Genomic DNA, 17,234 nt, shown 5'->3' with positions numbered 1-17,234 from the left:
CTGGGTTAAAAAGAGGGCACTGTTAAGAGTAATTATAATGGCTCCTAAGTACTAATAAGTCTTTCAAAAAATGATACTGCAATTACATTCAGTCTTCCAGCTTATTATTTTCTTCAGATTGCTTATCCTGCTTAGTTTTGTCTGCCCAATGAAACACAATTTTCAACAACACCTATTTTTAATTTTCCTTTAAAATTCTGTTACTAATACCTATTTTCTGATTTTTCTAAGGTCATTTGCTTATCAGTTGTCAATGATTGTGTTGTTGTTTTCCTGTCTAGCTCACGTTTCCCTGCTTTTGCTACAGAACTCTCCTCTCTGTAATGATCCTACACCACGTGGTTCCCATGGGGCTGAGCCCATCTGCCCTCACTAACCCCAACACACACAGCAGTGGATACGTGCCCCAGCCCCTACTCAGCTGGAGTCATTAATCTCCCTGGATGCAGTATTTTAGGGTCAGACATGATGCAATCAGGGCCAATCAGATTCTTCCCTAAAATGTGCTGTTTGAGAAGGAGTAGAATTTGTCTTCTTTTTAGAACTACCTATTTGTTCTTTGACTTTGGACAAGTCACACATTTCTGAACGTCAAGTCCCTCATCCATGGGATAAAATCTAAGCCACTGAGTTGTATAAATAAATGACTCAAAATAAGAAAATATGCCTTATAAAATGTAAAGTATAATACAAGTATCAATTTTATATATATATATATCTCATACACATACTTACACACACACACACGTATTTTATAGTCCAAAAGAATAATTCTGTAAAGCGTTAATTTCAACCAAATACAAAAGGTCAAAGCTTAATCAAAACTGTTTAGATTCTCTTCTCCATTGATGGAATGCAATGACAGACAGTGAATGACTTTAGAAAGGGCAAAGACAGAAGTGAAGAAACAAATTATATTTGCAAGCAGTATTATTAAAAAAAAAAAAAAAGAAAAATAAGATATATTCATGTACAGAATAAATGAACTGATCGTGAAGGCAGTAACTTGCTTGCACATATGAATGGCTATAATATATGAGTTCCAACTCTTGCACCAAGTCACTCTAGTATCCCCAAAATCTGTAATTAACTCTCCACTCAACCAAACAGATGAGGTAATACCAGTAGGGCAATTTTCTTTTTGAATTATTATTTTATTGCTATATGATGCATGACAATTTGTTTGTCATTCTCCACAGTGGGCAGAGCCACCAACCCATGAAAAATGCCATGTTTATAGAAACCTGAAAACACAATTTGCATTCAATTAAAAGTAGCTCTCCAACAGTGGCAGGAGAGGTTCACATGTTATGACCAATAAAGATCTGAAATTGAAATGGTATTTTTCCAGCTGAGAATCATTTAGCTAAGCTCCCAGAAGTTTTTTCTACCATAAAAGCAGGTAAGTCAGTTACAACTGAGGGTGGAATGTAAGAGCCATGGGTCTAAATTTCAGCAATGGACCACCCAGATCTGGTCCAATCTAATCAATACATATTAGTGTGCCATTCCCAAGTGAAAGTGTTCTATCTCATTATGACAGAAATGTCTCTGCAAAGACATTCTTTTCCTTCAGCTAGTTTTTTTAGGTGCCAAATTAAAAACTGAATTGTTCATTTCATTCAGAGATTTCAAAGAAGACTTCCTGGATAAGTTCCTTTAAAATGAAGCGTTAGCCGAGAATATATAATATTTTGAAAAGACATAGTGATTTCCTGGCAAAGAACTGTCAGCACCATCACTTACACTAAAATCATAAACTTGATTCCTTCTCCAACAAGAAGGGCATTTTCCAACATTGTTGAAGTAAGATGCAGAGACTCTCTGACTTTTATTTTCTTTTTTAGAGCCATGTCACTTTTCCACACACTAGCTCTCTTCCATACATGAAGGGGCCACCTTAAAGCAAAGTTGTGCTAAATGATTTACATGCATTTTCTCACATTAGACTTTCCAATATATGTTTAAAATAAATAGGGTTCCTCAGACCTAGAAACCTGAATATCAGGCCGGGCATGGTGGCTTATGCCTGCAATTCCAACACTTTGGTAGGCTGAGATGGGTGAATCACTTGAGCCCGGGAGTTCAATAGCAGTGTGGGCAACATGGCGAAACCCTGTCTCTAAAAAAATTACTCAGGTGTGGTGGGACACGCATGTAGTCCCAGCCACTAGGGAGTCTGAGGTAGGAAGATGGCTTGAGCCCAGGAGGTCAAGGTTGCAGTGAGCCATGATTGCACTGCTGCACTCCAGCCTGGGTGACAGAGAGAAACCCTGTCAAAAGAAGAAAAAAGAAACAAAAAGGAAAGAGGAGAGGAGAGGAGAGGAGAGGAGAAGAGAGACGAAACTGAGTCTCAGGGAAGTTACACAATTTGTTTAAAATTATACCATAATAAACAGCACCAGAATTTGTTTTATTATTTTTGAGACAGGGTCTCTCTTGCCCAGGCTGGAGTACAGTGGTGAGATCACGGCTTACTGAAGCCTCAATCTCTTGGGCTCAAATGATCAATTTGCTCAAGCAATCCTCCCACTATGGCCTCCCAAAGTGCTGGGATTACAAGCATGAGCCACGGCGGTTGTCCTCCGAATTAGTATTTAGACTTAAGAGCCTGAGTCCACTCAGCATTTGTGCTCTTCCCGTTTCATTCACCTTCCATGCTTTGATGTGTAACATGAAGATCATATGGGTACAACTGGCCCCAGACAAGTCATTTACTTTAATCCACCACATATACTCCCAATAACCTTTGTGCCAAAGGCTACTTTTCAATCCTCTCACAGAATCCCCTTTCTTTCAATAGTAAGGACTTTTTCTCTGAGGCACAAAACCTTATGTGACATAGCAGGCTACTGTATTATCTGGGGTTAAATGCTGCTGTGTGACTTTGGACAACATATATCAGTTTCATCATTGTACCGTGTAATAAGTTTTTACGATAACCATGAGCCATCATCCATGTAAAACATCTAGCACAGCACTTGGCACACAGTAGGCCTTCAATAAATGTTTGCTATTATTCATATTTAACACAGATATAGCCACTTCAACTATTTTCCAGGGATTTATCTTGATTTTCTTTCCTATTACTATTTGTTAGATGTTCCGTTTTGTTTTCCTCATTTACGTATTAAATTGGAATGGATGGTGCTTAATTCAGCAAAGTGGTTGGTATAACAATTTTTTATGGTATTCAACAGAATTGTCTGCAAAATGGGGTCACTAGCAGCTGGCACTTCTAGAAGAAGTCATTAAGGCTTGTTCTAAACAATCAGTTTACTTCTGCTGATTCTATAAAAGGAGCAACAAGATAGTCCTATTGACTGCTTTGTAAGGTTCAAGTTCTTCTAAAACTTGTCACTTATCTGTAATAGAAAACTCATTTAGGCAATTACTTATAAGTTTTTAGTCACAGATGCCTCATTTACAAAAAACAAAAGAAAATAAAGAAAATAACAATGTTTATCTTTATTAGGAGACTAGTATAAAGGACTTAAAAATTATAATTAACAACTCTAAACTAGTGAATGAACAATGGAAGTTTCCAATTTCAAAAAGTTGACTAGTAAACACTATTTCACAAAGGGAAAGACTAAGAACTTTGATATTTCACCAATATTTACAAGTGGTAGGAAAAAATAAATAGAAAGGGAGCAAAACTGATAATGTGTTTGGAAATGAAAAATCCCTTAAAAACCTCCAGTCAAGAATGATTTATTTATTGTTACAGTGACCTATAAAATATATTTCTGATTGGTATTTAAAGACATGAGAAAAATGCTTATAATACATTAAGTAGGTAGATGGGTAGGTGAGTGACTTTTATTTTCTTCTTTTTTTTTTCTTTTTCTTTCTTTCTTGTTTTTGTTTGTTTGTTTTTATTTGAAGAGAGATAAGGTCTCACTCTGTTGCCCAGGCTGGAGTGCAGAGGTTCAACCATAACTTAGGAGAGCATCAAACTCCTGGGCTCAAGTGATCCTCCCACCTCAGCCTCCCAAGTAGCTGAGATTTCAGGGCTGTCACTAGGCCTGGCTAATTTCTTTATTTTTTGTAGAGATGAGGTCTCAATGTGTTGCCCAGACTGGTCTCGAACTCCTGGCATCAAGCTATCCTCCCACTCTGGCCTCTTAAAGTGCTGGAATTACAGGCATGAGCCACCATGCCTGCTCTTTTTTATTTTTTTTCCTAATCCAACATGAATTACAGAGGAGAAAAGGGAACTTTGGGGGCTGTGAAGTCAGATCCATCTCTTCTGCCTATATCTGTTTGCTCTAAAAGCCTCCCCTGTTTTACACTGACCTCCAAATCGTAGAGAACTGTTTAATACATAAAATGTTTGCTGAATCTATACTACTTCAGAGAGGCTTTTCAACATTTACTTTAGAAAACACCAATGTCATTAGTTCAAAGAATGTAGCCTGTACAGGCACAATCACATCAGAAAAGCAGAGTTCGCCTTTCAAATACAGGAATTTACTAGCATCTCCTTGCTGGCTAAAATAAAGTGAAAAGAAATCTATTCTTTGAGGCTGATTATTTTTGACCAGGCAAACTTTTCTGAGGCCTTTGACTTTTTAAAATCTATTTTGCATTTTTGAGTCTGGCTTATTGTTATTGCTGACTCTTCAAGGTTCACCTTCAGCCTTTACTAAATGGAGATATTTGTACCTCACAGCTGTTTCCTGCAATGCAAGTTCTGCGTGTGGCTGCCTTGAAATGAACTGTGTGCTTCATGCTATTTTTGTTATTGTAATTAAGACTGGACCTGGTTCCTGCCATGATTGGTTTATATTTTCAAATTGAAGAGTATATTTTCATGAGATTAAAAAATGTAACAAACCTGCCAATGTACCCACTGAATCTAAAATTTTAAAAAACACACTAGGATTAGTAAAAAATGCATATTGTACTTATAAAGAAACAAGTAAAACAATAGTTAATATGAAAATGTATAATGAAAAAGCCAAAGGAGAAAATAAAATGGAACACCAAAAGTTAAAAAACAAAAACAGAAACAGCCTTTGTTTCACCTACGGCTTTTCTCTTTCTCTAACACCTTATATTCAATTGGTTAGGGAATCCTGCTGGCTTGAGTTTCAAACTGTTACAGACTGACTATTTTTTGCTACCTCTACTGCTACCAGCCTGGGCCAGGCCACAATGCTGTCAGCAAAAGGCACCTAACTGGCATCCTGGATTCTACCTTTTCTCCCAGTGAGTCATTCTTCATACAGGAGCCAGGGTGATTCCACTAAATACCAATGCCCTGACAATGGCCTACAAGGCACTACATGCTCTGGCCCCTGGGTTTGTGGCCCTCATCTCCTATATTTCATCCCTTTGTTTCTTCTACTCCAACGCCACAGGGCTCCTTATGGCTCCCCTACAGTGCACATGAGCCATGCTCTTGCCTAAGGGCCTTTACACAGGCTGTTCTTTGTCTAAATACAGTTTCCCCGATGTTTCTTTGTTTTTTGTTTGTTTGTTCATTTGTTTTTCTTGAAACAAGAGTCTCACTCTGTCACCCAGACTGGCGTGCAGTGGCACAATCATAGCTCACTGCAGACTCAACCTCCTGAGTTCAAGTGATCCTCCCACCTCGGCCTCCCAAGAAGGTGGGACTACAGGTGCATGCCACCAAGTTCAGCTGATTTTTCAATGTTCTGTAGAGCAGAGGTCTGACTAATGTTACCCAGACTGGCCTCAAACTCTTGGGCTCAAGCAATCTGCCTGCCTTGGCCTCCCAAAATGCTAGGATTACAGGCATGAGCCACCATGCCCAGCCAGTTTCTCTAGATGTTTACAAAGTTAGCCCTTCACTTCTTTCTACTTTTTGTTCAAATATCAACAATTTAATGAGACTTACCTTGATCAACCCAATGAAAATCACAAGTCTCAACTCTCCTTATCCCCTCCCCTTCTCCACGGTTTCTCATTTTTGGACTACATAGCACCTTCTAATATATCATGTAATTAGTTAATAATATTCATTGTTTATATTCTTCTAATAAAATTAAGTTCCACAAAAAAATGGATTCATGAATCAATTCAACCATATTTACTGAGAACTTACCATGACCTGGGGTGACTGATGTGTGAAAACGGCACATTGAAATATTTTAATATCATGGTACACAAAGCTTCCCCTCTTAGTGTTAAACCATTGCCAAATATCAAAAACTAATTCTGCTGAGAGTTAGGGAATGGAGTCAGATTTCATAATTATTTCTCTCTCAATGATAACGCAATGAATAGAAACGTAAACTAAGAGATTCATTTCAGTTCCCCAAAGCTTGGGAAAACCAAAAGAAGTATTTTTTTTTTACGTTCCCAAACCACTCAGATATGCTTAAGGATGGTATCTTTGGTCCCACTGAAGATAGCATGAAGGGTTCCAATTATGAGAGTTTCAATAACTTTATTCAATGAATTGCACAGGAGAGAAACTATTTCCAGACAAAATGCCAAAAAAGAAAAACCTAGTATTTGCTTCTGTAGAATAAACACTTAAAAAAAAGCTCAATATGATTCCTTAATGCTAGCTATATAAAATCCATATAATTACACTAATCTTTTTATAAGCAGAATTATAAAACAAATAGCACAAGTTCACCAGCAGAAATGATCATTTTGGAGGATATGATGAGAGCCCTTGCAACACATAGGAAACTAATTTAGCCCTTTCTAGCATTTCATTTCCTGTTTGATCTCAGTAGGCTATTGCCATCAATCCAGCTAAATGAAGCTTTATGTAGTTAAAATATAGACAAAACACCATACTTCACACAATAAAATATAATTTTATACCATATAGTTACAGTTCTAGTACCACTAACCTGGAGGGAAAGGCTGTAACATCAAACAGGATTTATTTAAACAGATTGACAAAACAACTTAAATTGCCAAAAGGACAGACTTTCTTTTCATGAGTTTTCCTACCCTGCTGAGAGCAAAAGGAAACTGATTCTTCAATACACTCCCCAGATTGAAATAGAATAACTAGGAACATCTATTTATTGAAGAGCTTATCCAACTGAAAAATGCTTTAAATAAGGAGCTAAAATAAGGAAGAGAAAGACTGCAGTTATAAGTTTAATTTTCAAGGTTTGATAAACTCCCCTGTTGAGTATCAGAATTTAATACAATGATATTCTCAAATTATAAGTATCAAAAAATTCTTTATGATAGTCCTTGCTAATATCTTTAAGTTCCCCTGACATAGCACAAAATCCCAGTCAATCTAACAGTTATAGAAGTCCACAAGCACAAAGCCCATTTCACATTAAACGGATGAAAACTAATCTGAGATCTTACCTAGGGACTTGCTTTCAAACATTTTCATAATTAGTTACTTGCTATCAAATTTGAATTAAGGGCATCTATATATAGTTTTCTTACTCCATCACAGCTGACTTTATATGAGAACGAAGAAGTTTTGGAACAGAGGCTCCAAACAGCTGGCTATCATGCCTCAGGCAGTTGCTGCAGGCATCCAGACAAGCTGAAAAGACACACAATGTGCTCTATTGCTTGCCAGGAATTAAGCCTCAGAACTGTGCAATTATTTTTCAATATTCAAAGTCACCAGATTACCCTAAAACTAATACATTTGTGGTATATTTTAATATTCTGATGTATACTGGGAGGATAGGATGTCTAGTTGTCCTTGAGCATATTAGGAGGCCATTTCTACTCCAAATAGCAAATACCAACTATTGCCAAACTCAATACTCTGACCCTTAATAGGGGCAGAGGATAGACGTGAACGTGACCTTCCAAAGCAGATAGTGTCTTGGGTTAAAAACCAGTGAACAGAATATTTAAGTATACTTACATGAAGAAGTATTTGCTCCTTCTGTTGATACTGATATTCTAATGGGAGACTCTATAAAACATAAAAGTGGAATGAGGTTTTATTGAGTCATGCTGCTTGGACTCTTAAATTAGAAATTTGCCAGGCTTGGGTATCACCTAGTAAAAGAATCCTAGAACACAGTGCAACAGAGAAGCTGAAGCATTTATAAGTCAGAAGATATATGCGATACTTAAAGATCACAAAGGAATATTTCCATAGTCTAGACCCGAAGACTTTTAAAAGGGATGAAAATGGAGTCAATCCATCTGTAAGAATATCCCACACACCAAGCATTATCTGAACTCCCAAGACAGACTACTCTGAAGAGATCCACACCACAGGGTGAGATAGAAAATACTTTCTTTTAGGTGTGGTCTTGATTTTTAGAAAACATGAAACCAAAGGGAACAGCCCCTGGATTCCAAAAGAGTGAAAGCCAACTTTCATGCATGCCAAACAAATAAACAAACAAGATTGAGAGTATTTCCAGGCAACTTGGATCTGCATAAACATCCTGACCAGAAAGTGCTGAAAGTCCATGCAAAGTCTGCTAGAGCAATAGAGTTATTACATTAGAAACAAACAAACCATGCTAATTAAATAAATCATACAATAGTTAGGGATATCTAGTAGCAAGATTTTCTTAGGTAGTAAAGATAAAAGAAGAAAAAACAGTAGTTAAGTACAGAGAGAATGAAAAATATGACTCATGCAGAAAAAAGCATGGAATGGATGGGTTTTCATTAGTAAGAAATAAAGAAGTCTTAGTATCAAAGAAGGATTGAAAGTCAACAGCCAGAAAGTTAACAAGATTCAAGTCACATATTAAGAAATAATAGTTATAGTCAATTTCCCAAGACAAGTTCCATATAAATGTAAAAGCTCTTTTTTCCTAATGGCATTTACTGGAGTCACAGATAATGAAATCCCTATATTACAGAAACGTGTAGATGAAAGGTGAAGAAATTCAGAATATTTTATTACTTTTTTTTTTCTCTCTCTTTCCCTCTTTTTTCCTTCCTTCCTTCTCTCAGAAGAGTTAACAACCTCTTAGACTCCAGGATGATACCATTCCACAACACACATACACTTATATCTTAGTAATGACACATGAATATGCCCTAACTATAGCTAAAGTAGTCTAGGATACAGAGATGTTTAGCTTTCATGGTTTTAAACAATGGTTTTGAAGGGAAGAGGAAACCAACGAAGGTAAGATGGAAAAAGACATGTTGATTATAGGTCATTCTACAGTTTCAACAAGGTACCAGCCATAATGAAAAACTCAATGAAGCTAAAATATTAAATGTGGAGTAACAAAAAGAATACTGAACTTGAAGTACCTTCTCTTCTACTTCCTGAGATATATGACTTAACATTTCTAATGCTTCAGTTTTCTCATCTGTAAAATGAGGAAAAATGATGACTTGTTTCACAAGTTTATTGTGATTATCAAATGAAATGTAAGAATTTTTGTAAAAGAAAAGGCACCAGGCAAAACCAAGTTACCATTGTACCTTTGGGATGAATTTCCAATCTTGGGTCTTCAAAAATTTTCTTCCAAATAAAGATTAATTTTTAAATGTTCTAAGGTTCTATTAATTATAGAATTACAAAGAATAAGAAAACGTTTAAAAAATGAAATACATAGAGGATTGATTAAATGCATAGCTTGTGAAGAAACCAATGAATTATGGTTATATATGCATTGCTAGAGTTGGGTTCTAAGTTGCTAATATCTGCCCAGACTATGAATGCTATCAGCAAATATTATAGGCAAGTGAGAAACCAACAACAACAAAAGACAACAGCATTTTTAAATGTCAGGCTGTAAGTCTTTTCTTTTTTCTTTTTCTTTTTTTTTAAAGTTTTAGCGATCCACAACTGATCATTACAAACCCAAAGGTCACAGATCAGATGTTGATAAATTATCCAGGAATACACTCTGAGGGGTGAAAGAGTAGAAGGCAGCTAAGAGAAGCACCTGGAAAGACATAAAAACTGAGCTTGTAACTCAGATATCTCCTTTATTTGCTTAATGTCATTAAGTTGCATCTAGATGTAGATTTCTTTCACTCATGTATGTTTCTCAGGCCTAAGTCTGAAGATGCAGCAAGAACCATCCTCCTTTAAGTAAAGTCCAAAAAGACCGAACAAGGTTGAGAAAAACAATGAAGCAGAAAACAAGAGCGGCTGAGAGGTTTGGATGCAGAAGGGGTTCTGATTAGTAGAAGGAGCAGCCAGCAGTTATGGTTGTCATTCTGGTTAGTAAAATGTGCCAGGCTTATTTTCCTTACCTGAAGACATATATGCTCCTTCAGTTGAGGCTGGCATGCCAGTGATGATCTCTGAAAGAAAAAGGTGATAGGGCATTATGATATATAAGCAGGAGGCCGGGAGCAGGTACCACAGCCTGCCTTCAAACTAAAAGTAAGTATAAAAGAAGGAAGTATTGCAAGGGAGTGAGAAAAGTCCAGGCTTTAACCACACAGAGAGTGAGAAATGCAGAAAGACAGTCCAAATTGATAGTTCTCCTTTCTTAGGCAAAGAGCATAAAACCTGCTGTGCTAGAATAATTAGTAAGCATTCACTGCCCCTACTTGGGTCAGTGAGGAAGAATTTATGTCAAAGAGGCAGTAGGCTTCTCAGGAAGAAAAGTCGAAATAGGGGAACTAAGAAAGTCAAAGCTATCAGATCACCCAGTTATAGTAAGAATTTTTAACATACGATCTTTAACAAGCACATTTTTGTTCAAAAATAAAAGTAAGCCAAGTTTCTAATTAGGATTGGTGAAAAACATCAAATTCTGGCACTGAACTCTATTTAAAATGGCCAGTGAGAATGAAGACAGGTGCCTTATCATATGATAGATATTAGCTACCCAGGCAGTAAGTATGCAGTTCCCACCCCAAAGAAATGAAGGATGAACCCAACCTGTATACTTCTGGATACATCATTATCATTAAGATTGTGATAGTCTTATTCAAACTTTGACCTTGTTTTCTTGCTGCCTTTATGATGGAATACAGGGTAGTTACATTGTCTAATTCCATATTCAGTTCTTGTGAAAAGGGCTTCAGATTGGCAGAATCTAACACTTTTAGCAAGGCACAGTTTTATGAGGCCTGGAAAGATGTAGAGATGCAATGATGAATATCATTCAAGTTTCATTGTGTCATAAGTCTTGCCAAGTGACTTAATGGTAGTTCACATTTTCTAACTGGGACAAAAGATAAGTTGAATCTACTGTGATACTGTCTACTGTACAAAAAATTATGAGATCTGAGAATCCTAAGCAGGTCATATACAATTTTATGTTTAAATGAATATTCTGTTAATCATGGAGTAGAAAAGTTTATTACTAATATAATCATCTTTAAATACAGATATGGCTATTTAGCGTTTCCAAGATTGGACTAGTCTAGTAGGTAAGCGGAATCAATTTAAGTGGCAATATTTCTTCAACCTCTGAAGTTTCTCTAGGGACAAAAAATTTTGTGGAATTGAAAGGAAAACAAAGTCATGTGAGACTCAGCAGCAATGTTTAAGAATAAGTGATTAGTAATATACCTTTAGTAAGACCAAATGTGTCTTTCTGCTGCAAATTAAGAGTGGATGATCCTCTCTAATCACAGATTAAGAGGGCAAACTATGCAAACTATTCAAGGAGTAAGATTGGTTTCAATACATCAAAGTTGCCTACACTCGCTCTTATATCCACTAAAAATGGGGCTAAGTGAAAGGAATTAGTATGTGAGAGTACATCATTTTCTCAGGATTTTCTCAAGCATCAGACGAGAAACAAGATATTTCGAATTGGTACTATGAAGATATCTGTTTCTGAAGCAGCTCCAACAAGCTTTCTCGATTTGGGCTCCAGAAAATGAAATGGTTCTTCTTTGAGAAAATGTAATCTTAGAAAACTATATTAGAGATTCAAAGTGTGCGTCCTTCTCTAGAAATATCTAGAAGGGCCATGTTTCCAAACAAAGGACCCACACTAAGAGAGATGCTTCCTTCTCTTGTCCTTCAGGATTCATCAATGACATTACAACCAGATGAAGTTATAAACTCAAGATGCACAACTAGAGCTGGGCTAAAGTCCCAATCCCAACTCGGATATCAAGACTCTTTTCAAATTTATTTTTGACAAACTGAGTAGCTGTCCACTGTGACCTTCCAAAAAAAAAAAAAAAAAAAAAAAAAATCAGAACTTTTCTGTCTCCGGCAAAAAATACCTCAGATTAGAGGAAAGGTTGACCATAATGTTTCATTTTTTAATTGAATGTTACATAAAAATACCAGAACAGGAGGTTACTACTGTAACCTCTACACAGAGACGCAGCTACACAGAGACAACTTAAAATAACCCCTCTTCCTAAAATTAGGTATTTATTTTGGAGACCTTAAAATATCTTTAATGATTATGATTTCAAATACAAACCTTCTGAATTAATCCTGGAGGAAATACAAGCTCAAAAGTTAACCTATACTTCTACACCAAAGGAGTCTTCATTTTAAACATAATCTTGCTAGTAAGAAAGTTAATCTTTTTAATTAAAACCACTCAGCAAGCATTTTTATGTGTGCTATGGGTAGAATTTATAGATTTGGAAAACAGCCTTTTGTTAAAAGTAAATTGAAAGTAATTTTATATTACACTTACAGATTTTTTAAAAAGCATTAAATCCTGCAATCTTCATGATGTTTATTTAAGCAACATATTTTCCTATAGTAATTTGGTATATTAAATTTGTTAATTTATAAAGGACAGTCCCTTCATTAGTGCAAATTAATTAGGTTTTAGAATTATCAGAAACTGAACACAGCTGAGCAACTTATGCTGAACAGGCAAGTAAACATAAGGAACATTAGTATATTTGTAATGTTTGAATTCTTTCCTAATAAACTGGGTCTGGTCTCAGGAAAAAGTTGCATGGTCTCAAAGATACCTTCTAGAAAGAAATTTTTCTAATTATTATGAATGTAACATGTTTGCAATTTCACCATGATCATAATATACTAAATGTAATTATGGAGCAAAATACACATATACACATTGTATACAGTATATACAAACATATCTAAAATGTGTCCGTGTGTATTTCAACATTCACTTATGTGACTTTGTTTTTCTAAACTTATAGGTCACTGCTGTACATAAAAAAATTTTGATCAAATGATTTCTTTAAAAGATTTAAAAGCGGACACACTTGCTTATTAGCAGTTATAAAGATGATTTGAGGAACATCTTTGAGTACCTGAATTCTTCCTGTTCATAATGAATGCTTAGTCTAAGGCAACGGAGACATTTTGAAATTAATAAATGGTGTAGTGACAGGATGAATAAAATACATTGAAAAGACAAGTCTACCCTATTGTTTTCATATTGTTCTCACGTATTTGCCTTCCTGGGCATCCTACATAACACGACATACATGTAGACTGTTAAAAAAATTATAAAACATATTTTACATGCTTTTCAATGTAACTGCAGGTTGTTTGCCAATATCGTGAAATTTCTAACATCATTATCAATTTGGGAGAGGGGGTAAGGCTAAGTCTATTACCAATATGAGTCCATTTTTAAAAGCTGCAATTGATAATTTAATTAAATTTTATAAAAATAATATTTTTCTGTTCATCTCAAATGAAACAGCTATTTTATTGCTACAAGCCAAATTGCTCCTGTGGGAACTTGAATCTCACTCAAATAATTTTTCTTCTGATTAAAAAAGAAAACTTAGAAGAAGATATGATTGATTAGTTATATATTCTCCTATATTAATCTTTTAAAAGAAAGCATTACTTAATTAATTTGGCAACCAGTAAAGTCTATTATTCTCTTCCCTACTGTAAAGCCCAGGAGTTTTCACAAAGCTTGTTAGCTAAGAATTAATTGCTAAGTCAAGGTTTCCCTATATACAGACTGAGTCAAATAAACCACAAATACAAATGAACATATAGTGTGTAGGGTGTGTAAACATAGTGTATGTGGGCCTTTTCCTTTGTCATAGATGAATTCATGAAAGGAATTCACTCATAAGCTATCACATAGTTACTGCCTATGAAATTCTTCATTATATGAAAACCCCACTGGTCTTTGTAAGCTTTGCATTGTCCCAGAAGGAATTAGCAGATTGCATAGGTTGATATATGTCTACTATATGATAAATTACTTTCTCTAATTCTGAATAAAGTAGGGGTTGAAAGGCATTGGAAAAGACAGAAAACACCTACATTTCTAAAATGTAGGTTGGCAAAATGCTTGACTGTATTATTTTCTAAGTGCTTGAAAATAGTAAAAGCACGGCCATTGTTAATGCTCAAACATACACTGTTTCAAGGGGAATTTCCTAATTTTTTAATCATTTCATTTATATTTAGTCACTAATCTGGATAGATCTAAACAATGAGTTTCATTGCAGAAGACTTTTATGATCTAATTTTATTCTAATAATTATTATAGCTGTCTTAATGGGATTCAATATCGTGCCAAACAGCAAGGTCATCTGGGGAGAAAGCAAGCAGCCTCCTACGAATGGCTCCCCCAACCTCCCCATCTCTCTTATAATCTTGTATCAAAATATATTCTAAACATCTTGGAACACATAAAAAGTAACTGTGTGAGAATTTAAGTAAATCACAAGGAATCCTTTGAATAGGAAAGAATTAGGATAATTAGATTGCAGCAACCTACCAGGATCATTCATCAAGGAAACCTGTATAGAAATTCTCAAACTATAGCCATGAACTTCTTGGAAATATATAGAAAAGGTGAAAAAATGAAATTAATAAAGTGACTGATAGTTCATAGAAAATATAAATTAAAATCTCAAGGGGAGTTCTACATAATGTAATAGTTTGACAGCATGTTCTTATTTTAACAACTTTTTTTTTTTTTTCTAGAATCCCCAGTGAAACAATAAATTCTTGGCCGGGTGTGCTGGTTCACACCTGTAATCCAATCACTTTGGGAATCCAAAGTGGGCAGATCATTTGAGGTCAGGAGTTAGAGACCAGCATGGCCAACATGGCAAAACCTTGTCTCTACAAAAAATACAAAAATTAGCTGGGGTGTGGTGGTGGGTATCTAGAATCCCAGCTACTCAAGAGGCTGAGGCAGGAGAACTGCTTGAACCCAGGAGGTGGAGGTTGTAGTGAGCCGAGATCCTGCCACTGCACTCCAGCCTGGATGACACAGAGAAACACCGTTTATTTAAAAAAAAAAAAAGAAAGAAAGAAAAAAAAAAAAAAAAGGAAAGAGAGGGAAGGGAAGGGGAAGGGAAGGGGAAGGGAAGGGGAAGGGAAGGGGAAGGGAAGGGGAAGGGAAGGGGAAGGGAAGGGGAAGCGAAGGGAAAGGGAAGGGAAAGGGACGGGACGGGAAGGGAAGGGAAGGGAAGGGAAGGGAAGGGAAGGGAAGGGGAGGGAAAGGAATTCTTGAGAATTCCACTCTCTGTCAGCCCAAGTCAATGGTAAATATCTATATTTAGGAAGACATGGTTCAGTGGTGTGGCAATTTATAACCCCAGTAGAAAGTGCCCTTTTTGACTCTGAAAAAGTGTTTCTGTGCAACCTCTGCCCTGATTCCTAGGAAGACAGGAATGAGACAACACAAAGGCAGTACATCTAAGCCCTGGAGAGCTCAGAACCCAAATGAAGCTTCTTTGATAACCAAGCATTGAACAGAATATAGCAAATTCATAGATAGCAGTGGAAGAGGATAAGGGATCAATATGATTACATATTTTCCTTCTGGATGCACTATAACTAGGACTCTAAGGTACAGAGCAAAAAGGGTATCTCCTCCAAGGTACAGGAAACTGGCCTTGTCAATCATGGTGCCAAGCCACAGGCCCAGGTGAGCTGCATGCTCCATCCCCAGCATTTGAAGAGAGGAGCTTCTGGGTCACTATGTTTCCGGCTTCACCCTCCCTAGTTGAGGTAGCAGTGGACATATGACCACACAGCAGATAATTTGTAAGTTCTCTAGGTCTTTTAATGAATATGGAACAATCAACTCTGCTAATAGGATTCTTGGTCTGCAGAATTTCACTGGGGAACCAAGGAAACAATCATACAATAGAGGTTAAAGCTGAAAGAATGCCTGAAAGTGCCATGAAGAATATGGCTCCGTAGGGGCAAGAAACAGGTCAAAGTCTGGAATTATAAAGAGGCAGAGTTTGAAAGTAGGAGAGGTGAGAAGATGTGGGAAAGAGTACAAAAGTTAAAAAAGTATCAGAAGCATATTAAAGTTAGAAACACCAGAGAGAAAAACCACAAACTCGCATTGCTTAAATTCCCAGAGATGCCCAGCATACAATTCCATCTCCTTGAGGCTGAGTTATAATGAAGTTCTAGTTCTTCGCCATAGAATCCCTCACTCCTTAGGCCTCGTACCACTCCTTCAACTTCTGTTCTTTATAAGCACAAGAATCTCACTTAAACATTTGCAAACATATAGTCAGATACAGAGTAAGGCTGGGTGCAGCGGCTCACACCTGTAATCCTAGCACTTTGGGAGTTCAAGGTGGGTGGACTTACTGATCTCAGGGATTCCACAGTGGGCAAAACAGTTGAACCCAGGAGTTCCAGAGTGGACAACATAGCAACACTCCATCTCAAAAAAAAAAAAAAAAATTTTTTTTTTTTTTTAAATTAGCTAGGCGTGATGGCATGCACCTGTAGTCCTGGCTACTCAGTGGGCTGAGGTGAGAGGATCCTTTGAGTCCAGGAGGCAGAGGTTACAGTGAGCCAAGATCACACCACTGTACCCTAGCCTGGGTGACAGAGTGAAAACCTGTCTCAAAAAACGAAAAACAAAACACACACAAAAACCATTTCAGATACAGATGGAACTGCACTGTGGTAGGAATAAAGAAAAAACAAACAAACCTGGTTCATATCTTCTTTTGCTGCTAAATAACTCTGTGATCCCGAATAAGTCTGTTTTCTATGCTAACTCTTTTATTCTTTTTTAATACAATGAAGGGGTTGGCAAAGGATGATCTATTCCTAACATTCCAAGAAGAGAATAAAAACAAGGCCAACTTGCATTGCAATTGAGGCTCTTCATTCTCCTTCTTCAGAGGCTTTAATTGCATAAGTCCATAGGAACCTATTTCTGAAAGAATTTTTGTTGGTTGTTTAACAATGACTCACTTAAAACATTCCATGAACTTCTCTTTATTCTTGCCAGGTAAAAAGGACTCATTATTAAAAACGTCTCGAGTTTCATTTCTCTACCCTATAATTGGTCAACACTATATATTCAAGTTTGATCACTAGACCAAGACTTGAGTGAATTAATGTGAGAAAAAATGAATTAATTGTTTTTCCTATGTTAGAAATGTAAAAAGTCATATTATCAAACTTTCAG

General features: G+C 36.4%; 1 protein-coding gene across 12 annotated transcripts in view; it reads right to left on the bottom strand.

The window, feature by feature from the left end:
* The window catches only part of NRG1 (neuregulin 1), a 1,121,522-nt gene that overhangs the window by 150,787 nt on the left and 953,501 nt on the right, over window positions 1-17,234 (bottom strand). For all 12 annotated transcript variants that reach the window (XM_037983814.2, XM_007962130.3, XM_073018027.1 and 9 more), the window contains exons 4-5: window positions 10,153-10,203; window positions 7,835-7,885 (exon numbers count right to left, since the gene is read on the bottom strand). In XM_037983814.2, the coding sequence (XP_037839742.1) occupies window positions 7,835-7,885; window positions 10,153-10,203 (102 nt within the window). The remainder of the gene's footprint in view (window positions 1-7,834; window positions 7,886-10,152; window positions 10,204-17,234) is intronic.

The sequence above is a fragment of the Chlorocebus sabaeus genome, chromosome 8 (assembly GCF_047675955.1).
Source record: "Chlorocebus sabaeus isolate Y175 chromosome 8, mChlSab1.0.hap1, whole genome shotgun sequence".
Taxonomy (NCBI): Eukaryota; Metazoa; Chordata; class Mammalia; order Primates; family Cercopithecidae; genus Chlorocebus; species Chlorocebus sabaeus.
Note: the sequence above shows the minus strand (reverse complement) of the source record. Positions and strands in the feature narration are given on the sequence as shown.